Source organism: Pseudopodoces humilis, chromosome 8 (genome assembly GCF_049639895.1).
Source record: "Pseudopodoces humilis isolate 2021_Gansu_Grassland_sample_001 chromosome 8, ASM4963989v1, whole genome shotgun sequence".
NCBI lineage: Eukaryota > Metazoa > Chordata > Aves > Passeriformes > Paridae > Pseudopodoces > Pseudopodoces humilis.
In genome coordinates, this window is record NC_142207.1 from 37267142 (window position 1) to 37292972 (window position 25831).

Consider the following 25831-nt stretch of genomic DNA (forward strand, 5'->3'; position numbering starts at 1 on the left):
TCCCAGCACCTGGCCAGAAAATGTGTCTTTATTTTGTGCAAGTGCAAACTGCCCTTTGTTAAATCAAATAGTAAAGTGTGGACCTGTCCTAGGTGACCTTCACAGTGCTCCCAGTGCTCCCAGCAGGGATTAATCAACGTGGACATGTGTTTATATGTGGTCAGCTCCCACTCCTTTTGATTGGATATTGGGAAAAATATCCAGCCTGGGCTGAGCCGTGTCTCTGCACTCCAAGAATCACAGAATCCCAGACTGGCTGGGGTTGGAAGGGACCTCAAAGCTCATCCAGTCCCACCTCTGCCGTGGGCAGGGACACCTTCCACTGTCCCAGGCTGCTTCCAAGCCCTGTCCAACGTGGCCTTGGACACTTCCAGGTTATGGATTTCCAAACTGGAGCTCAGAGTGAAGCTTGTGCCACTGGGAATTAATCCATGGAGGCAATTAGTGGGACAAGTCTCCAGGGCAGGAGGAGGAAAATGCTATTGGGGGCAGGCAGAGCCTGGGACAGTGTGCTCTGGTGACAGGAATGAGGACAGACTCAAAGAGGACAAGCGATGTGTTTGTCAGCACCAGGGAGAACACCAACGGCTCAGGGAAGCTGAGACATTATTTCTGGAGCAATGGAAAGCTTTTAAAACACATTTCCTGATTGCTTTCACTGCTTGATCTCACAGCCCACTATTATTTCTCTGTGTTCCATTTCTCAAAGTGCCCTGAAGAGCAGGGAGTGAAAAATCCAAGGAAAACCTGCCAGCTTTTCCCCCAGACCCCTTGAACCTGCCCAGTGGCCGATGCCACTGGCAAGCTCCTCCTGACCTCGGGGCACTCTGAGCCCACCCTTAATTAATGATGGACTTGCCAGCATGATTAAAAAAAAAATCTATTTTTATGGAAAGTCTCCCACTGGCTCCAGGAGAGGCTGGGGCAGAGCCTGGCCACGGCTGTGCCAGAGGAACCACAGGCTCTGTACCACCCACGGCCTGACAGCAAGGCAAGGAGAAGCACCTTGTTTTCGAGTCTTAGGGGTGGATCAGGGTTTTCAGACCATGGCTAGGCTCCAGTCTTTTTCCTACAGTGTTTGTAGCAACTCCTGAGCAGAATTTCTTTCTTTTGAGTTCCACAACAAGAAGTGAGGTTAGAATTATTTATTTTTTCCTTTATTTTTTTAGATTTTTTAATAGGGAAAGTTTCTTGCCTGGGGCCAAGCGCAGAAATGTGGAATGGATTTGGATCAAACTTACATTTTCTTTTGGAATTATATTTAAAGTAAAAAAAAACAACAAAAAAAAAACCAAAACAAAAAAACCCCAACAACCCAACAAACTAGCACCTCGGGCAAGAGCTGAAGCATGGAAAATTTTATCCCAAAAAGGTGGATGCTTTGTGAAATTATGAGCGTGTGAAAACAGGTGGTTAAACCGAAATGGTTTCGCAGATTGAAGTACAGAGGGTGCTACCAAGAACCTGCTATAAATCCTGGAGTGAAGCCTTCCTGAAAGGCAGAGGCAGGAGAACAGGCCATCAGCGAGTAACCTGAGCCACCACCGAACCCACAGGCGGCTGCGGAGCCGCGGGAGAAGCCAAGGAAAGCGAGGAGAGGTTTGTGGAGAGGTCAGCAAGGGAGCCAAGCCTGGGCTTAAAACTGAGGCTCCCAAATGACACCCCCGTGGTGGGATCTGGCTGGGACAGGCTTCACTGGAGGCACCTGATTCCAAGACCTGCTCGAGTCGATGGGAAGCTCCTCAGAGGGTTGGATCAGGGCCTGAAAAGTGCAGCCAGGAGGAAAAATGTGTAAGGACAGGGCTGCAGCACGTTGGAGGGTGGAGGAAGGGAAGGATCGGTGAGAGGACAAGGGGGAATGGCTTTCAACTGGAAGAGATGAGGTTTAGGTTGGATTTTGGGAAGGAATCTTTCCCTGGGAGGGTGGGCAGGCCCTGGCACAGGGTGCCCTGAGCAGCTGGGGCTGCCCCTGGACCCCTGGAAGTGTCAAAAGCCAGGCTGGACACTGGGGCTCAGAGCACCCTGGGACAGTGGAAGGTGTCCCTGGAATTGCAGGGGGTGGGATGGGATGGGCTTTATGATCCCTGCTAACCCAAACCATTCCAAGATTTCATGACCTGTGAGTGAAAGGCCATTTTTGGTGGATGAACATGCCCACATGTGTTTGTGCTCCAAAGGACTCATGACTCCATTTTCTGCCCTGGAAGACTTTTACCTTCACACACAGATCATTCTCCTGCTTCCCTTCACACACAGATCACTTTCCTGGGTGTTCACGACACAAAAGGAGGAATCTTGTTTTTCCCCTCCTGTCCACAGAAATGCAGGACCCTCCACAAGGTGCCTCAGCTCATCCCAGTGGTTGCCACAGAGCCCTGCCAAGAAAACCTGCAGTGGGAAGCATCCAGCAGCCCTGCTGGGGCTCAGCAAGGAATGAGATGCTGCTCCCAATCCCCCTGGATCACCAGGAAGGAGCTGATTTCTGTCAGGTTACTCCAGTGTAAGTGTGATTATGAAGTGTTACGACACAAGGTCTGCGGCGTTTTACAGCTGGGTCTTAAAGGGATCAGAACGGGGTGGGGGAAATGAGCGAGGGGCTTAAACTGGAAGCCAGGAGTGTGCTCAAATTAAGGAGTGCAGTGGCAATGCTAATTAAAACCCCTGGAGAGAAGGATGGAGGAAATGGCCTAAATCCCTGCGCTCTCACGGGGTGGTTCTTACCCAGGGACAAGCCTGGGAGATGGGACATAAAACCTGGACCCCTCCAATGCCCCTGGCACAGAGCAGCTGTGTGTCCTTGCCTTGCCAGGAGACCCAGCAGGGAAGTATCAGCCATGGGAAAAATGGTGTTTGAACCCTTTGGTGCATGGAAGCCTTCAAAGAAGGCCTCAGCCAAGGGGGAGAGCCACAGCCTGCTGCGTATCCCAAGGATTTCTGTGATTTCTCCTCACATTAGGCACTGAATGGTTTCACTGTCTGCAGGAGGAGCTGGTTAAAAGCACAAACCTGAGGTGTCCCCTGTGGGGTTGGTGTGAATCTCCTGCAGAAGGATGGGATGTTCCAGCCTTGCACTTCTCACCCATCTGGAGACCTTTGGCCCCAAGATCAGCTTTTTCCTTCAGACCAATCCAACTGGAAAGTGTTTAGGAAGTGCCAGCCTTGCTGTTCTGTGCTCCCTCTGTTCATCACAGCACCTTCCACTCTCCCAGAGTTTTAGGAGTTATTCAGCTGAGTTGATCCTTCCTGTAGCCATAACTTCTTCAAGGGGAATGGCTTTAAACTGAAAGGGCGTGGGTTTATTTCAGGTACTAGGAAGGAATTCTCCCCTGTGAGGGTGTTGAGGCCCTGGCACAAGATGCCCAGAGAAGCTGTGGATCCCTGGAAATGTCCAAGGCCACGTTAAACAAGGCTTGGAGCAACCTGGGATAGTGGCAGGTGTCCCTGCCCTTGGCAACAGTGGAACTGGATGAACCCTTCCCACCCAAATCCCTCTATGATTCCGTGTTTCTCCTGCAATATTGGCACTTGCCTCACATTTCCCACGTGTGTTTGGCAATTTTGGAAATGTGGCAGCACAGTTTTGTGGCATTGGGAGCCTGAATTAAAACTGGTCCTTGCAGACTCATTTGTGGTACCACTAATGCACTGTCTGGAGTGAGAAGTGGAAACATTCCGTCACCACAACGAGGAAGGAACCAGGACAGGGTTTTGTAGCTGGCAAAGCTGATCCTCCCTGCTCTGCAGATGGAATTGCTGAATTCCCTGGATTTTCTTTAAGTTTTTTTTGCCTTATGCCTGAAACAGGCTTTCATACGTGGACTTTAAGGCCGTGTAGGTGTGGCACTTGGAGACGTGGTTAGTGGTGCTGGGAAATGGCTGAACTCGGTGGCCTTAGAGGGCCTTTCCATCCCAAGCAATTCCATGATTCCATGCATGAAGCCAAGCTGATTTTCCAGTCCTACAGCCTGGGAAGGCCAGCTTGGTCACACGTGTTCCCTCACCAGCCAGGGCATACACTGGACACTCTGGAGTGTCCAATTCCTTGTTATCTAGAGGAAAAGCTGCTTTTGCCTCCCTTTGGAAGCCAGGCCCTTTTCCTCAGGGGAGGGAAGCTGATCCTAATGCAGCTCCCAGGGGATCAGGATGAAGTCGGAAGGTGGAACAAGAGCAGAACCCAGGAAGGAGGAATTTAAGGGTGACAAAGGGGCAGTGGGCTAGAGTTTCCAGCTTTGTCACTTCCTAAGGGAGAGAAATAAACACCGAAACCTGAGCAAATGTATCCTGGAGGATACATTTCCTGGGAACTGGGATGACTGGAAAATACATAAAGTTTTTCTCCTTGGAGCTGGGAGACTCCAACCAAGCCCTTGGTTAAAGAAATGACAGTAAAAATAACTCACAACACCCACACCTGGAGCAGCCCTGAAGGTGAGGTGCCCCTTTTGGGGGGGAGGCGTGTCTGTGACCCCCACTGTGAGGGAATTCCAATTAAAGGGAAGGTCCCATCAAGATACAGCTCCCAAATCCATCAGGAATTTCATTTCAGGAGGAGATACCAGGATTTTACTGTGGCTGTCAGCAGCGTTCTCCAGGTCACGCTGCTGCATGAAAGAGTGTTAGAACCTGGGACTTAAACTAAACAGATTTCCTATAGGAAACACACACAAAATTACTTTGCTTCTAAAGTTACTTTTATAGACGTTTTCCCTGAGAAATATTTCTCCCTGGAAAAATAAATTCACAGGATGTAATTAAAACAGTTCTGTGCATGCACTGGGCTGGCCCCCTTTAAGTGCTTCACCAAATGCACCAGCGAGGAAAGGAATGAAAAGCAGCTTTGTTGGGATCTATTAGTGACAATCTGCATTAATTAGAAAATGAGGCATTGTTCTCTTGGTTTATGGCTATGAAAATGGATGCAAATGAGGCTGAGGCTGGAGTGCCCAGCTTTTGGCTTGTCTGTGCCATTATAAGGCCCTGAAAAATCTAAATAATATCTGATTTGTCAAATCCTGAGCTGATGAAGGCAATGGGAATGAGATTCCATACCCTTGGATTCTGGCAATAAGCAGAATTTTTATGGTGACTGGGTTGGTTTCTTTTGTATTGTTTTGTTCGTTTTTTTGTTTTGTTTTTTTTGGCCACGTACTTTAGGTTTAGCTTTTAATTAAACAAACATAAGTAAGAGTGAACTGCATTGTATTAGAGCTTAACTTTCATTCCTTGAGGAACAAAACCTTAATAGGTTTGTATGGATTCCTAATTAGACATAATAATTATCTCTGCTCCTCTGCCCCAGCCCAGCCACGTGTAGTAAAACTACTCACCCCCCTTTGCAAGCTTTTTTGAGTGCAGAAATAAAGCATTCTGTGATTCTGAAAGCTAAAATCACACTTTTCTAGCAGCACTTAAAATTTTTATTCTGTATTGCTGTCCTGATCACAAGTAAAATATTTTTATGTCCTTCGGGCATGACTGGCTGTATTTTCTGTGTCTCTCAAGCACAGCAGGGTGACACTTCTAATGCATCTCCGCTGCATGATCTCTTTTTGAGCGGAGAAGCAGGAACTCGGGGTCATTTGATAAAAGAAATGTTGCATCACCGGTGGGAGAGATGCTGTAAAAAGGATCATCAGAGTTATTTTTTCCACAGAATCATGGAATTTGGGTTGGAAGGACCTTAAAGCTCACCTCATTCCATGGTCAGGGGCACCTTCCACTATCCCAGGCTGCTCCAAGCCCTGTCCAGGCTGGCTTTGAACACTTCCAGGGATCTGGGGGCAGCCACATCAGCTCTCCGAGCAACAAGACTGGAAGCTGAGTTTTGGTAACTGAAACATTTTAAGTAACGTCCCTGGAGCCACTTCCAGTTAAGAAAAAGAGACAACATAAGCAGAGAAAAGTGGCCTGGAATACCTTGAAAGAGAAATCCCTTTCCCTGGGAGGGAATGTGTGGAGCTGAGGGCTCATTTTAATTTCTTAATTGGCGTGTGGCAGCCAGGCCAGGATGGGAGCGGAGCAAACAACAGTGGGAATGTTTTGTGTTCACACCCCACCTCAGAGGTGGGCCAGCATCCAGGACCTGCTGGAAAGCAGGAATGCTGCTGCCTGAAACCCTGCTTGGAATTCCTGCACCCCTCCTTCCCAAAGACACCTTTCTTTCCTTCCTCAGGGAAGGGTTTGGAGCCCGCGGCGTGCTCGCGGAAATCGTGGCTAAAAAATGACTTTGGGGGTTCTTTTTTTAGCGCTGGGCTTTGAGTAGGGCGGAGGTGGTTCTTGTTTTGTCGGGTTTCATTAAATCCCCCCTCAGCAGAGCAGACCAGGGCTTCTTTCCCCCCCTTTTTGTTTCTCTGAGGGCTCCATTCAATAAATACACATCCGCTGCAGCCCGGCTTAATGAAATTGTGCGAGGCACTTCCAAGAGAAGGATGTTTATTTTTCTCTGCTGGTTCGCTGGGGCTGCTCCAGGTCCTGTGAGCCTGAGGAGCTGCTCCATAAAGAGACCCTTGTGCCTGGGGCAGCCCTGAGCGCTTGCACTCGGCGCTGGGATTCTCTAGCTGCGGAGCAGGCGGGTGGGCAGCTGTGTTTTCAGGGCATTTTGGGGGGAAAAGGAAAAGTGTGCTGAGAGCACGGTGTTAAGGTGGGAAAGTCAAGCACTTGCAAGGCTGGAGCTGCTTGGAGAGCCGGCTTAATTCAACTGTTTATGTCTCCTATTTTTGCACAGTCCCCTGCTTGCTGTATTTTCTCCTTTTTGACAGAATTTGTCGCCTTTGTGCTCTCTCCATAGATGTCCGTGGAGCTCCTGATGGCTGTTCCTAGCTGGATGCAGCTCCCAAGCCACCTCCTCTGAGGGAATGTGGAGGTGTAGATGCTGCTGTGGGGTTCTTGATGAGCCTTTTGTCACTAATGCAGGAAGGAAGGAAGAGTTACTCAGTGCTGATCACACCAAATTTTGCAGCAGACCTCATTTAAAACCTCACTCCCAAGGCACTGGGAGCTGCAACCCTGGGCACGGATCTGGACTGCCTGAAATGCCTTCATGGATTGGACTGGATAATCTTTAAAGGTCCTTTCCAGCCCAAACTGTTGTCTAATTTTATTAAATAGTGACTGTTTGATGGGTTGGACTGGATGATTTTTGAAGGTCCCTTCCATCCCAAACCGTTCAGTGATTTCTATGAAACACTCAGTGTGTGACCTCTCTGTGTGTCAGAAACGCTGGTTTGGGATGAAGTGGAGAATGGCCACGCTCAGGGGAAGAGGGAGGGATGTGGAATCACAGGATCACTGAGCTGGAAAGGACCCACAAGGATCACAAAGCTCCAACTCCTGCACATGTTGGAAATGAGCTTTTCTCCTCCCCAGCTCTTTTTTCACCCCCTACTCTCGCTTTTCCCTGAGCTATTTCTTCTGACAATTCCACACTAGTGATGAAAGAAGTTGTTCAAGTGGAAAAAAAACAAAAAAACTGGGGGGGGGGGGGGGGGGATGGGAAAGAAACCCTTTCCAGTTTTATTTTCCAAAAAAAATCTGAATATTTTTTGAAGAGGGGGAAAAAAAACCAGCTAAAAATATAAATAGATCCCTTTTGTCTGCAAATCCCCTGGTGGGAGCTGCGCTGAAATGTTCCTGAGTGACTCATTCCTGGGCAGCCCTTTGCTGGGGATGGAAACTTGTCCTCAGCAGATTTTCTGGTATTTTCTAACCTGCCTGTAAGGAGGTGTTTCCTTTGTGGACTGAGGCAAAGGAGGCGCCTGCTTCTCCTGTGATATTCCCACATCTGCCATCAAAGGATAGCTGTTTCTCCTGGAAAATGGTGATAAAAACTCCATCGGTGTCTTCCTTCCCTGCCTCAAACTTTTTGATGATGATTATGGCCCTGCAGAAAAAAAATATCTGCAACTATGCTTGATCCATGAGCTGGGAACTTGTGGCTGGATCCTGATGGAGACATGGAGACACTGGGCTGATGGATTTGGGCTCTTCACGCTCCAGAGGGATTCCTCCAGCACAGTGCACAAGGATTTCCAGAGCCTTCCACACCCTTAACGGAAATAAATGATGGGAAAAGAATGAGAGAAAAGCAGGGAACCCCGTAATTTAATTGGGAAAATGAAAGGGATGTGTAAGACAAGCCCTGCTCTGTTTCCTTCCCAACAGGCACCCTCTGGGCAAGGCTGAAAATCCCAAACAAAATTCCAGCAATCAGAGGTGGTGTGACCCACACCCCTCTGGGCACAACCAGTAGGGAATACTCTCTTTTTTTGGGCCGTTTTTCCTTAATGGTGTTAATCCTGGTGGTTCTCTGCTCAGTTTTTGTCCCTTTCCCCTCACTGCCAGGATGGATTATCCCAGTTTCTTTGGGATCAGCGGGGTTACTGTTCAGCTCTGTCTCATCATGATGATGATGGATGATGATGATGGGTGGGATTTTCTAGTCCCTGCCTTTCTGTGGTGTTGCAGTATAATCTCCACTCCACACCCTCCGCTTTCTCCCGGTCAGGATTGAAGGAGAAGTGCTGGACAGCTGATGGAAGGTTAAAATTCAGCTGGCTGATGCATCAGTGCTGCCTGTTTTCCCTCAGGACAGAGGTTCTTAGGCTCGTTTGCAGCAGAATTAACTTCCTGGACTCCAAGCAACCTTTCTGTTGTCATCTTCGTGCATCCCGGTCCTAATGACATCCTGGATGCTGGAATTCAGCTCTCCTCCCATCTCTCATTCCAGTTTTCTGTTGTTAATGCACGCCTTCACGTCCACTTGAGGAACTCCACCAATTCCCCAGGAAAACGTCGGGCTGTGCTAAAAACAGAGGGATGAGGGATTTCCCTCCCCCACCTCTTTCCCCACAGATGCATTTATCACTAGGGCAACTTCACTTGAGAGTTCACTACAAATCCAAGCCGATGGCTTAGATCCAGGCAGGGAGAAGTTTTATGGACTGAGCTAAGCGTGAATTACTTTTTTTTCTTTTTTTCTTTCTTTTCCTTCACTCTGACCCTGGCATCGATGCAGTTACAATTGCAAAGCTTTTCATAAGGCAGCTTTTTGCCTGCTGCTTGGAAGGCCTGGGAGGAACCTGGGTGGATTTGAAAGGTGCCCCTGGAAAAGGGCGTTGGAGGTGGTGGTGGTGGTGGTGGGACTAACCACTGGTTTTAGCATCAGGTATAAATCATTGTCCTTCTCAGGCAAGGCTCCCAAGATGTCCATGTTTATCCAGGAAAGAGAAGGAGGGAGGGAGGTGCATTTTCTTCTCAGTCTGGCACTAAATGCAACCACTGGATTCATTCCAGGGAGTAAAAGCCATGGATTAACAGGAGTTCACTCCTGCACCCTCTTCTCCCCTTGGCCACGTTCAGCTGAGGCAGAGCTGGAAGGCAGGCAGGCATGGAGGGAGGGAGGGAGGGAGGGAGGGAGGGAGGGAGGGAGGGAGGGAGGGGGGGAGGGAGGGAGGGGGGGGGGGAGGGGGGGAGGGAGGGGGGGGCACTGTGGTGGGACCCCAGTAGATCGGTGATTCCTTTCTGGTCCTTTCTAGGGATCTTTTCCAGTAGCAGGATGGCTTAACTTCTTTGGAGCATGAGGAGCATGTCTGGGAGAGGATGGGGAGTGGGAGGATGTGTCTGCTCAGGAAGGCCAGTGGGAAATGGTAGTGAATGTGGAGGGGGTGGTTGAGGGATCCTCTGGAGCAGCAGGAGGAGTTTTATTTGCTTTCTTCATTTAGTGAATTTTAGGGTTGTTGGTTTTTTTTCATGGCTTCAGGCTTAGGAGCTGGAGAGCAGGGTGAGACAGCTAATCCAACTGTGTTGGATAAGTGGCTATTTTGAGACCCTGGAAGCCTCCCCCTGGAGGCTCCAGTTTCTGTGTGGATTGGCAGCAGCCTGTGCCCTCAGCTTGGTGCATCTGGCAGGAGCAGTCAGGATATGCTGCACAAAACAATTTCTCCAGACCTGGAAAAAGCGTTTCCCAGGTCTTCACCAAATGGTGAATTGTTTGCAAAATTCCACTTTCCCACTGCAGCCACTTAGAGTGAGAGAAATTGGCAGAGTTTAGTGCATTTCCCCACGGGATTTCTCTGAAACAGCTATGGATTCCCAGAGCTGGAGGCTGAGTCTGCACACTCACTCCCTCTCACCACCACTGCACAAGAAGTCATCAGGACAATTTGGGATGTGCAATGCTTTTCACGTGCATTTAAGGAAAAGTGAAAAAAAAAAAGGAGAATAAAAGCGTGGTTTAGGAGACAAACTGCTGGGAAATCTGGTGGGATATGATATGTGAGAACTTTCAGCCTTCATTGCAGCAAGAACTGAAGGAACTCTGAACCATGAGCAACTCCAGCTTTGTCTGTCCTGTTTATCCACTGCTTAATTCCCCTCTTGGGCTCTGCTTTGCCCACATGGATATATAGCAAATAAACAGTGCTGCATCCTCTGCTCCCCTTTCTTGCCTGTCCACACTTTCCCTGCAGCAAAAGAGAAGAATCAGCTCCAAATTAAAAAAAAATAAAGCCCATGGACCAACATGTTTTTTCCTCTGGATGAGCCCCCATGGCTCCACTGAAGCTGGAGGAGCTCATGAAAGGTATTCCCATTAAATGTGTAAGGGATGAAGCAGGGAACTGGGATGTGTCTGGCTGCTTCCCTGCCTGGGAGTGGACATGGAATGGGGCACACAGAGCCTCTGGATGAAGCTGTAAATTGGGATTGGAAAGCAAGTGAGGAATTCCTGGCCCTGGGTGTGCCTCATCTAGTGGCATAAGGGCATAAGAGAAGGTGGCAGTGCTAGTGAATCTGAAATTCCCATCAATCCCATCCCCTCTCATCTTCCAGCAGACAAAGGCAATGGGTTTGATTTGCAGATTGTGCCTCTCTCCTGCATGTTCCTCAAACCCAAATTACAACAGCCTGCAGCCAGAGCCTGGTGCCTGGAGAGGGATATCCTGCCACAGAGCAGCAGGAGTGGGGAGGGAGGGAGGGAGGGAGGGGTGATGGATGGATGGATGGATGGATGATGGATGGATGGATGGATGATGGATGGATGGATGGATGATGGATGGATGGATGGATGGATGGATGGATGGATGGATGGATGATGGATGGATGATGGATGGATGGATGGATGGATGGATGGATGATGGATGATGGATGATGGATGGATGGATGGATGGATGATGGATGGATGGATGGATGGATGATGGATGGATGGATGATGGATGGATGGATGATGGATGGATGATGGATGGATGGATGGATGGATGGATGGATGATGGATGGATGGATGGATGGATGGATGATGGATGGATGGATGGATGGATGGATGGATGGATGGATGATGGATGATGGATGGATGGATGATGGATGGATGGATGGATGGATGATGGATGGATGGATGATGGATGGATGGATGGATGGATGGATGGATGATGGATGGATGGATGGATGGATGATGGATGGATGGATGGATGGATGATGGATGGATGGATGGATGGATGATGGATGGATGGATGATGGATGGATGGATGGATGGATGATGGATGGATGATGGATGGATGGATGGATGATGGATGGATGGATGATGGATGGATGGATGATGGATGATGGATGATGGATGATGGATGGATGGATGGATGGATGGATGATGGATGGATGATGGATGGATGATGGATGATGGATGATGGATGGATGGATGGATGGATGGATGATGGATGATGGATGATGGATGGATGGATGGATGGATGGATGATGGATGGATGGATGGATGATGGATGATGGATGGATGGATGATGGATGGATGGATGGATGATGGATGATGGATGGATGGATGGATGGATGGATGATGGATGGATGGATGGATGGATGGATGATGGATGGATGGATGGATGGATGGGTGGATGGATGGATGGATGATGGATGATGGATGGATGGATGGATGATGGATGGATGGATGATGGATGGATGGATGGATGGATGATGGATGGATGATGGATGGATGGATGATGGATGGATGGATGGATGATGGATGGATGGATGGATGGTGGATGGATGATGGATGATGGATGGATGATGGATGGATGGATGATGGATGGATGGATGGATGGATGGATGGATGGATGGATGGATGATGGATGGATGATGGATGATGGATGGATGGATGGATGGATGGTGGATGGATGATGGATGATGGATGGATGATGGATGGATGGATGGATGGATGGATGGATGGATGGATGGATGGATGGATGGATGACCAGCATTCCCTGCTGCCACTGGAGACTCAAAAATGTGCACTCAGAAGCTGATGGTGTGTTTTAAATGCTTGGAGAGCAATAATAAGTATATAAAACTATTGGAGAGTGTTCAATGAAAGGTCACAAAGATGGTGAAGGGAATAGAGAGAATGAAGATGGTGGAGGGATGATGGACAGCTGAGGGCACTTGGCTTTTTCAGCATGCAGAAGGAGAGAGAGGGAAGAGAACTCAGCATGGTCTGCATCTTCCTCCCAAGGGACAGCTCCAATTCCTGCTCTCTCTGGCCAGGAACAGCATCCAAGGGAGCTGGCTGGAGCTGTGTCAGGGCAGGCTCAGGCTGCAGAGAGCAGGGAAAGGTTCTTCCCCCAGAGGCTGCTGGCACTGCCCAGGCTCCCCAGGGAATGGGCACGGCCCCGAGGCTGTCAGAGCTCCAGGGGCTCCCAGGGACTCCCAGGGTGGGATTGTTGGGGTGTCTGGGGAGGGTGGATGGATGATGCCCGTGGATCCCTTCCAAGTGAAGATCCCGGAAGCTGCGCTGCGGGAAAAACGAGATAGGATGGGGAAAAGGACCAGAAGCGGGGAGAACAGGAGCCCATAAAAGCTGCTGGGAACTGTCCGATCCCTGCCGCAGCTCCGCCGCTGCCCGCAGCGGGAGGAAGGAGCCGCAATTCCCTGAAGAAAACAAGCGGCCGGGCCGGCGGGGAGAATCCACCTTAACGGGAGCAGGAAGCCAAGCGGGGCCAATCAGGCCGGGAAAAGGGAGGCCGGGAAGGAGGGACCGAGGGAGGGAGCGAGGGCGAGCGGGGCCGGCGGGGCGCGATGGCGGAGGGCGGGGACCCGCCCGCCCCGGGCAGGTACCGTGGGCAGGGGGTTCCCGGGGCTGGGGGGACGGTGCTGTGACCCCCCTCCCTGTTTGCCAGCCCTTTCTCATCCCGCTGTGTGCCTGTCTCCAGCGCAGGTCGCAACCTGAAGGAATGGCTGCGGGAGCAGTTCTGCGACCACCCTCTGGAGCACTGCGAGGACACCCGGCTGCACGACGCGGCTTTCGTAGGCGACCTGCCCACCCTGCGCAGCCTGCTGCAGGACGAGAGCTTCCAGAGGTGGGCATGCAGCCCTGGCCACACGGCCCGGCCACCTGCCTGCTCCCCCCGCAGCGCACAGCCTGCCCCGCATCCCTCCCGCATCCCTCCCGCATCCCTCCCGCATCCCACCCACCGCGCTGGCAGCGACCTCAAACAGCATCCAGTGCCAGCCCTGCCACAGGCAGGGACCCTTTCCACTATCCCAGGGTGCTCCAAGCCCCGTCCAGCCTGGCCTGGGACACTTGCAGGGATGGGGGTTTTTGTGAGGAAGCTGTCGGGGAGGATGCTTCACTCACCGTCCTCACAGCTGCGCCTTTTAGGGACTCCCGTCTCAGGCCTTTTTTCTTGTGAGAGGTGTCAGGGTGTTTTTCCTACTGTTCACACAGCCTGTGCCTCCTGGGGACTCCCATCCCACATGCTGATTTTGGGGAGAGGTGTTTCCTAGAATGCTCTCACTGTCCCCACAGCCTGCTCCTTTTGGTGACCCTCATCTCATAACTCTTTGGGTTGGAAGGGACCTTAAAGCTCATCCCATCCCACCCCCTGTCACAGGCAGGGACACCTTCCACTAACCCAGGGTGCTCCAAGCCCCAGTGTCCAACCTGGCCTTGGACAATTCCAGGGATGGGGGTTTTTATGGGAGAGGTGTCAGGATGCTCCCCTTTCCCCCAGATCATTCCCCTGGTTTCCCAGGAGGCAAATCCCACAGCAGCTCATGGGGCTGTGGCAGCTGTGCATGAGCTCTTTTCAGATCAGCACAGGAATGTGATAGCAGGAAAACAGGAGCCTACGGATAATGGAGAAAACATACAAAAGGGATTACAATCAACTATAAACCTGAAACACCCCATCTTACAAAATCTGCCCAGTGCTAACCCTGTGACTGTGGGGATAGTTAATTAATTTTCCTGCGTCATGGAGAAATCTGCTTAGAGTGCTAAAAGTTTCCCAGCCTCAAAAAAAAGAAAAAAAGTGTTATTTCAGCAAAAAATGAGAATGAGCCAGCCCTTCTTTCTGCTACCTGGGCAGCTGGGGCTCTTGGGACTCTTGGGCTGAGGGATTTTTGTAGGAAAAAAGCAAGAGTTTGACAGGGAGAGGGGGGTGTGGCCCACAACTCCATTCCACAGGTGATGGAGTGAGCAGAGAAGTGGTGTCTTTGAATTTGGAGGTAGATATGGACCTCAAAGCTTATCCCATTCCACCCCTGCCACAGGCAGGGACACCTTCCACTGGTCCAAGCCCTGGCCTAGTTGGACTTGGGCATTTCCAGGGATGGGGCAGACACAGCTTCTCTGGGCTACCAGTTTGGGACATCTCCCTTTAAAAGGGACAAAACAACAAACAAGTTGTTTTGTTTTTTTTTTTTTATAGGTGATTTTTGAGGCAGGGTTTGTTACAGGTGTGCAGCCCCTGGTACAACTGAAGCACTGCTCTGCTTCATCTGTCCAGGCAGCGTCTGTCAGGTGATTGACAGGAGCTTTTTGGTGGCTGCTAAAAGTGCCAGAAATCAGAGGATCATATCCTGAGTGGAAGAGACCCACAGGGATCATCGAGGCCCTGCACAGACCCCCCAGCAATCCCACCCTGAGAGCGCTGGCCAAACCCTCCTTGGGCTGTGGCAGCTTTGGGGCTGTGCCCATTCCCTGGGGAGCCCGGGCAGTGCCTGAGCTTCCAGGGGACACCCTCCTGGAGGGAATGGGGGCTTCCCTAACTGCGTGCTCCCCCCAATGCAGCCGGATCAACGAGAAGTCGGTGTGGTGCTGCGGCTGGCTGCCCTGCACCCCGCTGCGCATCGCGGCCACCGCCGGCCACGGCCCCTGTGTCGAGTTCCTGCTGCGCAAAGGGGCCGAGATCGACCTGGTGGACGTCAAGGGACAGACAGCCCTCTACGTGGCCGTGGTCAACGGGCACCTGGAGTGTGCCAAGATCCTGCTGGAGGCCGGTGCTGATCCCAATGGCAGCCGGCACCACCGCAGCACCCCGGTGTACCACGCGGCGCGGGTGGGGCGCGCCGACATCCTGCGGGAGCTCATCAGGTCAGAGCTCGGGGCTGGGCTCAGGGCTGCCTCTCCCTTCTCCTGCTCCCTTGGCATCCCTTCCCTCCTCACCCGGGTGAAGCCTCCACACCTCTGGAGCTGGAGAGGAGAGGGTGGAGAGGCGCCCAAAGGGACATCCTTGGATTTCCTGTCACTTGGCTTTGGCACCAGCTCTGTTCCCACCTGTTCCAGTCCAAGCCCAAGAGAGTAGTCTCCTGTTCTGAGCCTGACATCCAGTCAGATCCAAACCTTGAAATTCCCTCTGCTTCCACTGTGCCCCTGACTGGAGTTAGGAGGGAGGTGGATTCCCCCCAGAAAACCTCCCTGGGTGTTGGGTTTTCCCTCAGGGGACTCCCTTGGCAGCACCAGCAGGGCTCAAGGTGTTGCAGGAGGCTGTGGGGACTTGAGTTGCTCCTTCTGTGGCATGCCCTGATTATTCCTTCCTTTTAAATTGAAGATCTCTGTCCAAGGGATTGTGCTGGACAGCTGTGTGGGCAGTGGATGCCAAATAACAAGGGATCAGTATGGGAAGATGTAGGCTGTAGGGAGAAATAGCGAGAGAAGAAAATTGAAGGAATCCCTTTGATGACCTCAAATGTTAGAAAATGACAAAAGGGTTTGAATAGGAAAAGATTCAAAATCCTTGGGGATCTTCTTCCTTTTTCGAATTTCCATGCAAGTGTGGCTTTGAGGAAGAAGGGGAGATAGTTCCCCCTCCTTGCTCCTTTCCCAGCAAGCTGAGAGCAGGATGCTCCCATCAGCACGGGCTTGTTGATACAGGGTTCAACTCTCTGCATTCCCAAAAATCTCCCCCGCTCCCTCCACCCAGGCAGGGTGAAATGTAGCAAACGGTATTTCAGCAGCACAGGGAGAGCTGATGCCTTGATTTATGTGTCTGCTCCTTGGGATAGCTCACCAGCAATATTAAAAGCAAGATTTTGGACAACTTTCAGGATTAAAAATTAACTGGAGTTTGTCCAATCTCTTCTTATTAGGCAATGTCTCTCCCAAGGCTGCTAAGCTAATACCAAATTGTCAGATTGCCCAAAATTTCAAATATCTCAGGGTAGGGATTTCACAGATCTGTGCAGAGTTACTTAGTGAAAAATGCAGCCTTTATGTTACAGGGATTTTTAAAGCCTTGGATCTACAGGGTTTGTCAGGGGGAGTGTGCCGAGGATGACACTTCTCCTGAGACAGGAGGGAATATTTTGAGAGAACCTGAACCCAGTCAGGTTTTGCTGCAGGTGTCTAAACATTTCAAACCTGGTTTGAAAATCCTGTGGTAGCACCATTGGGATCCCTGAGCATTCCTGCAAGGGCTGAACCAAGCAAGAGGTAAAATCCCATCCATGAATAATAAATCCCCCTATGGAATGGGGGATCCATTTTACTGGGAGGCTGCCAGAAATATTTAGGGTTCTAGTGCCAGGGTATGAATAACATTCCTCGTAATTTGGGATCATGCTGTGGTGGGATCCACTGCTACCTGCAGTGGAAGTGAGGGTAGCAAGGGTGAGAGGATGCTTTTGCCAGGCTAAAACTCGGAAAAAGAGAGCTGCCAGATCACCCCCATCCCTGAGGTGCATGCCTGACCCTGCTAAAAGTAGAATTTGGGGGGTTGCTTTGAATTGAGGGCTTCCACCGAGAATTTTGGTGGTAATTGGAGGGAGATCTGCTGCATGTGCTCAGGAGCCCTGTGGAAGCCCCACAGCAGCATGGATAACCCTGTCCAAATGCTTGTGTAATCTGATTTTAAGGGGGAAAGTACACTTTGTGCCATTTGCAGCTCCTAGAGGAGTCTCTCAGCCCTTGTTCTGGGTGTGCTTACTTTAAATGAGAGTCTTCCCATGCTTGGAACTGAAGGATTTGGTTAAATATTTGCCGGATAGGGAGCGGTCCCCGCTGGTTTCAGTGAGAACTGTGCCTGCTTCGAGGTAGGATTTGTGCCCAGGTATTTTCCTTAGTTTTATGAATTCCTTTATGAAAGGAATATAATGCTGTCAAGGAAAAACCCTTTTCTCTGAGTGCTCACTTTGCAATCTGGGGAGGGGGACGGGTGGGCGAAGGAACCTTTTCTCCCTCTGTGGGTAGAACAGACAGGGCTTTGCGATTGAAAACCAGCTACTCCTTAGGGACTGTGTTGTCTTCCTCTTTCTTCCCATCCAAGCTGCGTGGGAGGAACATGGAATTACTGTCCCCACTGCCTGGGGGAATCCCCAGCAGATTCCAGCCCCTCCAGTTCCTTCGGGATCGGGGGTTTGTCATGGATGTTTCGCTGTAGAGTGCAGATTCCTGTTTCCACTTCCCTGCTGTTTGGGATCGAGTTCTTGTGTTGCTTTTTTGGCCCATTTTATCCTGGTAGGGAAGTTATTTCAGCATCCCTCTTCAGTGCAGTCATCTGGAAACATCCCTGCTCCCCAGGCAGCTCGTTAGCATCCAGCATTACGTGGTGCTGGCTCGGGGCTGAGCCGTCCCCGGTGCCAAGACACGAGAGGAGAGAAAATACAGCTTAAGGTTCCCGGGTCGAGATAAGGAATGGGAGAGATAAGGAGGGGGAGAGAGCACTCACCAAATACCATCACCAAAGCAGACTCAGCTTGGGGGTGTCAGTTTAATTTATTCCTAATAAAATCAGAGCAGGGTAATGAGAAGTGGAAGAAATGTTGAAAAACACCTTCCCCACCCCTCCCTCCTTCTCAAGCTCGATCTGTTTTCCCTCATCCACTACCAAAACGTGGCTACACAAACCCAGTCCATAAGAGGGCAAGGATGTTGCTGTTCCTCCTCTCTCCAGATCCCAGGCTATCGCGGGCAGGGAAACATTTTTGCTTCTGGGAGGTCAGACTGTGCTTGGCCACATTGTCCTGCTGGCTGCTCAGAAGTGCTGCCAGGCCCACCTGAGGGTAGGGCAGGGCGGGTTCCAGATGTTCTCGTTCTGCACGTGTCCTTCAGCCCCATGCCTTCCTCTTGCCAACCTGCCCTCTCCCTGGAGCAGGTATGGCGCGGACGTGGACGTGAACCACCAGCCGGCGTCCCGCGGGCCCGGGCAGGCGCTGCGGCCGCTGACCACGCTGGTGGTGTGTCCCCTGTACATCAGCGCTGCCTACCACAACCTGCCCTGCTTCCGCCTGCTGCTCCAGGCGGGAGCCGACCCGGATTTTAACTGCTGCGGGCCCATCAACGTGAAGGGCTTCTCGCGGGGCTCGCCCGTCTGCGTGCTGGACGCCGTCCTGCGACACGGCTGCGAGCCGGCCTTCGTCCGCCTCCTCATTGACTTTGGAGCGGATCTCAACCTCGTCAAGGTGGAGGCCCTGGGAGTGGAGGCCACGGGGAGGGTCAAGGTGAACGCCGAGGCGCTGGAGGTGTTCAAAGATGCGAGGGGTGAGTGAATTTGGGTGGATTTGGGTCCCTGGAGCGGCGCTGTGGATGTGGAGGGGCTGTTTGGAAGTGAAGGTGCTGCTGGAGGTGGTGGGGTGGGTGTTGCTGTCCTCACTTGAGCCTTCAGCAATTAGCTAACAGGGTCCCACAAGCCGACAAACAAAGCATTAATGACTTCTCCACTCCCTGCTTTTCCCCTGTTGCATTCTGTACCTTCACATGGTGCTCTCCCCTCTTGAGTCCCTCAGCAGCCCAACCTCTGTCTGTTACTCCACCTTTTTCATCTCTCCCAGCTCTTTTCCATTGCCCATCCATGTAGGCAAGGCTTAGGGATCCTATCCCAGCTGGGCTTTGGAGCTGTGGATCACCAGTGGCACCCAGTTCTCCAGAGCCACACAGGTGTGTCCCAGCTGTTCCCTGGGCTCTGGATCCAAGAGGGAATTTGATCTGGACAGACTGCTTGGGAAGGAAAGCCACAAAGGCTGGTAAAAAGGGGCAGGGGGAAGCTTGGGTGAAGGTGGAAAACGGTGGGGAAACCCACCTGGTGAACCCAGCGGGGGTAGAAGAGGAGTTTATTTCCCTTTTGAACTCCAGAGAAATTTCAAAGGGATTCAGGCTGTGGGATACAACTTCCCCAGGTTACTCAGCTTTGCGTGGGGCCTGGTTTTCAAGCCTGCCTGGGCTTCCGCAAGGGAGGCTCACATAAGCTGGAGTTCCATTAGGCCTGGGTTTAGGAGGCACGTGGGACTCCTCAGGTGGAGCATGTGGGATAATGGAGCGATGCCTTGGAGGTCCAGTTCCTGAATCAACGTGGGCACCGCCATCCTCTTGTCCCTGTGCTGGAAGAGCTCTTTCCCCAGTAACCCCTCCCTGTGTTTTTCCTTGCAGGCCGCACCCGGAGCCTCCTGTCTCTGTGCCGCATAGCTGTGCGGAGAGTCCTTGGCAAATCCCGCCTGGATCTGATCCACAGCCTTCCAATCCCAGACCCCATGAAACAATTTTTACTCCACGAACACAGTTAAAGGAAAACTGGCTGCTTTTGGGGACATTTTGACTTGGTAAAAGAGTGCCCTGACAGAGCCAGGTGCTAATCCTGCCCTTTCCCCATCATGGAGTGCACATAATTCCCTGCTCCTGTGGATGTTTTTCTTCCCTGCCAGATTTAGGGTGCAGTGATCCTGTGTGTTTTATCTCCCTGGGGAGAGGCTGCTAAACATGTGTGGGTGTTGCTGGAGCAAATACAATATATCCTGTAGCTGTTGGCAAATGTGTAACCTCTGTTACTGATCTGTGTCACACACACACACCTGGGGTCCCTGTGGCATTTCTGTGTGGGGAAAGTGCCCCATCTTTACTTCTTTTCCTATCACAGCACATAAAACCAGAAGTTCCTACCTCCATTTTACTCCATTCCCCATGATAATACCAGAGAAAACCCACCCAGATCCATGAAACAGGTCTGTTTTGTTTGTGGAAAAGGGAAAAAAAAGGATTTTGTTGGGTTTTTTTTTGAGGAGTTGGGAGATTTTGTGCTTCTAATCACAGTGTTGCATCCAGCAGCCTGGGCTCCTTTGATTTCCAGTGCCTCTTCATGCCACAAACTCCCAGGAGAGTCATTCTGCAGGGAGTCAGCAGCCTTTTGTTGGGATCTCAGTGTCAGCCAGTGACGTGGTCGGTGCAGAGGAATCGTTGTCAAAACAGCAACTTTAGGAGGAGAGAGATGATGGTGCCTCAGGATCTCGGGAAAAATCTCAGGTGATAATTGCTTTAACTTTACTGATTCAAGTAAAATCACTGTGTTACAAGTTTTGGGTTTTTCTGGATGGTTTTTCTTTGCTAGCTCTTCTTGCCATGCTCATCCAGCTGGCAAAGGTGATTTTGCAGATGGGACCTTAAAGGTTAGAGAATCCCAGCCTGGTTTGGGTTGGAAGGGACCTTAAAGCTCACCTAGGTCCAAGCCCCTACCATGGGCAGGGACACTTTCCACTATCCCAGGTTGCCCCAAGCCCTGTCCCTGGACCCTGTGGATTTACCCCATAGGTCTCGACACTGGTTCCAAAACCTTCTTTTCCCAGAGGCATAAATAAATGCAAAAGCAAACGAAAGCAGAGGATATTTCCAGACCTTCTCCAGGTGGGATGCAGTGGATGTGGAGCTGTGGGCAGGTGAGGAGGGGCAGCTCTGCACTGTTCCCTTCCCAGGCCCGCAGCTGGTTTCGGTTTTCCCGGCGCTGGCAGCGAGTTGTGCACTGGCTTTATAGAGGTGTGAACATGCCTGGGAGATGCAAACAGGTTGTAAAGCCTCTTGGCACCTTGCTGGGGGATCCATAATGGTTTGCAGGAGCTCACCGTGCTCCTGAGCTCCAGTACAGGGAGGCAGAAAATGAGATGGGCTGTCTTGAGAAAATGCCACGGGACCAGCTTTTGGGGTTGGCTTTTCCCTGAGGATTTTTGATTTGTTTATAAATGGGACCCCCAGTTGGTGTGAATATGGTAGGATGGGTATGGGGAGAGCTGGAAGGAACCCACAAGGATCATCCAGTCCAGCTCCTGGCCCTGCACAGACACCCCAACATTCCCACCCTGTGCATCCCTGAGAGTGCTGTCCAAAGGCTTCTTTGGGCAGCCTCGGGCTCTGATCATTCCCTGTTCCTGTGATCAACCACCCTCTGGATGGTGGTTCCACCTGGACTGAGCTGCAGTGATGTGCCTCGGTGGGAATGTCAGAGGGTGGCCCAAAGAAACAGAGAGAATCAACTCAACTCAGTGCTTGATCTAAGTCCAGTCTATAATTACAGCTGAGCCTGTTACAATGTCAATTAGAGTTAATCCCATCCAAAGGATTCCCCTGAGCATGGATCTCTCCAGGTCTAAAGATGGTTCTCCCAGCCCAGTAGCAAACCAGACTGAGGTTCATCAATGACTTGGAGATGTGCAGAATCAAAGCTTTGGGGTCCCTGGATCATCCATCCAACTTCCATCTTCACTGAGGGACTTTGCCTCTGGAAAAGGCCAAGCCTTTGGCTTGAGGGCCTGGAGTGAGTCCAGCTTGGGGACAACACACATAAAATTAAGCACAGGATTCTGTTGGAATGAAGTCCCTGTGGAGATTGGTTGCTGTGGCTACTTAAACAGCTCCGCTTTGCTGAGCTAGTTTAATACACAGAGAATTTGGAATTTTCACCGTAGAGAGATAATAATCTTGGAATAGATTCAGGATATTCATGGACTTCATTGTCCTGTCCTATAGGGACAAACCCTACATCCTCTGCCTTACCCTGTCCTTTTAAACCCAGAAAACAATATGTTCTTCCAGTATGAAATCTCAGTAATTCCTGCATTTCTGTCCTTTCACACTATGTAAACAGTATTTCCTTTTGCCTTAGCTTGGACTTCACCATTCCCTCCTGTGTGGGGAGCAAAGCATTCCCTTCTGTAAAGGTGGTTTTCCCCATGTTGTCCATGGGGTGTGCTCAGATAGTGCGAGTAAAAATTGAGTTTTGTGAAGTTGTGGGTGGGAAATTAAACATTCCTGCAGTGTACATGCCATCCATTGAAAAATGCCCATTATATTTGTGCAGAACATATAAAGTGTGCGTGGCGTGGCCTTGCTGGAAGCTTGAATGGGGCAGGATAAGAAGATTTGGAAAATGCTGGAAGAACCAATCCAGATCCGAAATCAGCTGAGCTGCTCCAAAGCTGTCTTTTCACATTGGCTTTCTTGTCTTTGTTGCTAGGGGAGGATTTCCAGGGCATAGAATGCTGGGATCCAAATATCATTTCCTGCTCATTTTGCAAAAGGGGAAAGGCATCTGGTGTTTTTTTCGGCTGTTTTTTTGGGGTTTTTTGGTTTTGTTTTTTATTTTTTAAAGCCCTTTTTGCCCCAAAACAGCCCTTGAATTATAGTACCACTTTAGCCCTTCCTCTTCCAGTGAAGAAAACGGTGGCAGGACACAGCAGAGAGGACAAAATGCCATTTCCAGGAGTGGCCATCGGATGGATGGCTCTGGATTTGGGAAATCCTGGATCCTCTCCCTGTCCTGTAGCCACTGGAGGGGGCCGGAGAACCGTGGTCCCTGTGTGGGGGTTCCAGGGACAGCACCGATGCCACCTCCTGCCTTGCCCCTCCTGGGCGATTTTCAGGGCATCCTGAATTCTTTCCATCCTCACACCGGGCTGAAGAGGGCTCTTTAAACCTCTCACCTGCTCCTGCTCCCTTTGTAGCTCTGGAAATGCAGGTCCTCAGTTTGTCTTGGCGTGCAAGTAAGATGTAATTCCTCAAAATATTTTGTTTCTTATAACTCAGCTTTTTTATTTTGTGGCATTTTCACTGGAAAACTCCTACAAGCTTGAGCAACAAGAGTTCCTGCTGGTTGCTGTTTTTCCTGAGGATTAGCAGGTGTACCTGAGGATTTAGTCCCTGCAGCTTCCTCCAGGTGTGGGCACAGTTCCTTTTTTAGGATTCTTGCTTTTTTCACTCGGGAGATATTTGTCTGATCTGGCACCAGTGTTTCCTCTGAAGGCAAAACCAGAGTTTTTCTTCCAAAATTGGAAGAAAATTATCAAATGGTTTGGAATTACGGTGATGAAAAACAAAGCTGAACAAACTCTGATCTTAAATTTTAACACTTCCAGCCTCCATAGTCTTCTAATTTGGGGCATCTCCCCCTGCCTCTCCATGCATCTCCCCCCAGGCCACCCCAAATTGGTACCCACAAGTCAGTGACAACGTCCCTGTGCTGCAGCTTGGAACTGGAGATATATCCTCAAACAGGAGAGATCTGTGTGTGTCCAAGTGCCTGTTTGGGGACAATAAAGGTGGAATTATTTAAAGGAGTTGCATGTTATTTACCTGTCCCCTCCAGGAGAGACAAGCTGGGATTTCTGGCCCCCTCTCACTGAATTTCCTGTGTGACAGACACCTGAGAGCCTGTCCCTGCTTTATATAACAGCATTGCAACATGGTCCTTATTACTCATGCTTGTTAATCTGATTCTAAGATCTGCAGCAGCAAGGAAAAGGTTTTTTCTTGCACTGTGTGGTGCCCAAATATTCACTCTGGGCTATGAGAACTGACCAAATCTCTGGCAGTCTCAAAGTATTTCTTCTAGGATCTGTTGTTCCCACTCCCCAGGCACTGCTGGGGAAGCCCCAAGTTATTTAACTTTCTGTTGTTGTTGTTGTTCCCCATCAGCTCCTCCAGCTCCTTCCCAAAGGAGCTCTTTGTGACCCCTGCAAGTTGCAACCGTGAAGAAAAAGAAAGAAAAAGGGTTGTGGAATAAAAAGAAGGAAAAGGTTCTGACTGCCCCTGGATACCTGGAAGTGTCCAAGGCCAGGTGGGACAGGCCTTGCAGCAGCCTGGGACAGTGGAAGTTGTCCCTGCTCGTGGCAGGGGATGGAATGGGATGGGTTGGCTTCCTACCCAAACTTTCTGGGATTTCATGGAGAGGGCAGTGGCTGCCCAAGCCCTGTGCTCCCCCCCCAGGTCCTGCACAGTGACAGGAGGCTGCAGCCCCCACGGAGCTCCTTCTCCCACCTGCATCCAACACTTTTCCCATTCTCCCACCTGCATCCAGCACTTTTCCCACATTTCCCTCTGCATCCAGCACTTTCCCCCCAACCCCCGCCCCAACACACGTGCGTTCTGTTCTGTTTTCCACCTCTTTTCACTTGTTTTGTTGGTTCCCATTGTTCGTGCTTGGGAGAGGGCTGCACAGTGCTGTTGTTTACAGGAAAGTGCTCTTTGTTTCCCCGGCGTGGAGCATCTGGTGTTTGTGAGAGGCACGCTGGAGCTTTCCAGCAGAAACTCAGCCAGCCCGAGGAGTCCACGTGTGCCACCATGGCCTGGCTCCTTAAAAGGGTCTGAAAACTCCAAACTGACACAAGCCAGGCTGGACAGGACTTGCAGCAGCCTCCTGGAAGCTGTCCCTGCTCACGGCAAGGCGTGGAACGGGATGGGTTTTAAGATCTTTTCCAACCCAAAGCGCTCTGTGATTCCTTGCTCCAGCACGGAGAGATAAATAAAGGCAGGATGGGTAGGATGGAGCAGGACAGTGCTGATGATTTATGGCTCCAGGCAGCTCCCCCAAGGCATCAGGGTGATGGACGAGCCGTGCACGCTCCCCTCCCAGTGGCACACGCTGTCCATGAGCTTTCCAAACATACCAGGGTGAGGTGATGCTTGCAGACACGGCATTCCTGCTGATGGCGCCTTTCCACAATCAGCTGAAAGCTGCTCAGGGAATTTGGGAAGCTGGGCTCCAGCCATGATCTGCTTGGCCAACCCTGCACTTGCCTTTAATTTTAATAATTTGGAGACATCCATTTATTTTAACGTTTCGCAAAGCGGGGCCTGCGTTTCCTCAGAGAAAATGAGAGTTGAAGGACGGTAAAATGCCTCCATAAATTGGAAGTTAAATTAAGAAACAGCTTTAAGAGCACTGAGTGCTGTTAGCCCCATGTTGTGGTGTCACTCACAGCATTGTGAGCCTGTGGTACCCGCTGGAGGCACAGGAGATTTAGGAGGCACAGGGTGTGGGCTGGATTGTTTGGTGGGTCCTTCTGAGCTTACTTTTTTTTGCAGTTGGAATGTATTAATGGGTTCACCCCTTGTTTCACTTCCCACAAAATGCAGGTTTTTTACCAAAAATTTATTTTTTCTTGCAGGGAGGGAGTGGGAATAATTTCAGCTATTGAGCATTTTATATCAGTGTGGGAGCAGGTTCTGGGAATTTTATCCTTTTGATCTCATCTTTACACAAGGAGTGTTTACAGGGGCCTGGAGTGCCAGGACAGGGGGGAATGGCTTCCTGCTACCAGATGGCAGGGATAGATGGAATATTGGGAATTAATTCCCTCTGAGACTGGAGAGGCCCTGAGGTTGCTCAGAGAAGTTGTGGCTGCCCCTGGATCCCTGGAAGTGTTCAAGGCCAGGCTGGATGGTGCTTGGAGCAGCCTGGGACAATGGAAGGTGCCCCTGGCACCTGGACATTCACCTCCAGGTCCATCTTATGAGCTGGAAAGGAATTTGGCTTTATAATAAATAGATTGTAAGACTGTTGTCTGAAAGTGTTCCAGGCTTTACCTT

At 50.7% G+C, this 25831-nt stretch overlaps 1 protein-coding gene and 1 long non-coding RNA gene across 2 annotated transcripts; both read left to right on the plus strand.

The window, feature by feature from the left end:
- Nucleotides 1–1706: 1706 nt before the first annotated feature.
- LOC106628693 (uncharacterized) lies at nucleotides 1707–7023 on the plus strand. Its single transcript, XR_001332142.1, has 3 exons — nucleotides 1707–1791; nucleotides 2320–2500; nucleotides 6788–7023. It is a non-coding gene; the product is annotated as an uncharacterized LOC106628693 (long non-coding RNA).
- Nucleotides 7024–13010: 5987 nt separating this feature from the next.
- On the plus strand, nucleotides 13011–20494 carry ASB1 (ankyrin repeat and SOCS box containing 1). The gene is made up of 5 exons (XM_014261228.2): nucleotides 13011–13100; nucleotides 13200–13346; nucleotides 15062–15364; nucleotides 18363–18748; nucleotides 19634–20494. Exons 1-5 carry the CDS (start codon nucleotides 13066–13068, stop codon nucleotides 19765–19767), a joined length of 1005 nt encoding a protein of 334 aa, XP_014116703.2. The 5' UTR covers nucleotides 13011–13065; the 3' UTR covers nucleotides 19768–20494.
- Nucleotides 20495–25831: the final 5337 nt, after the last annotated feature.

Coding starts and splice junctions, on each gene's coding strand:
- ASB1 (XM_014261228.2), top strand. CDS start 13,066: ATGGCGGAGGGCGGGGACCCGCCCGCCCCGGGCAG. Junction 13,101..13,199: donor GACCCGCCCGCCCCGGGCAG/GTACCGTGGGCA, acceptor GCCTGTCTCCAG/CGCAGGTCGCAACCTGAAGG. Junction 13,347..15,061: donor CAGGACGAGAGCTTCCAGAG/GTGGGCATGCAG, acceptor CCCCCAATGCAG/CCGGATCAACGAGAAGTCGG.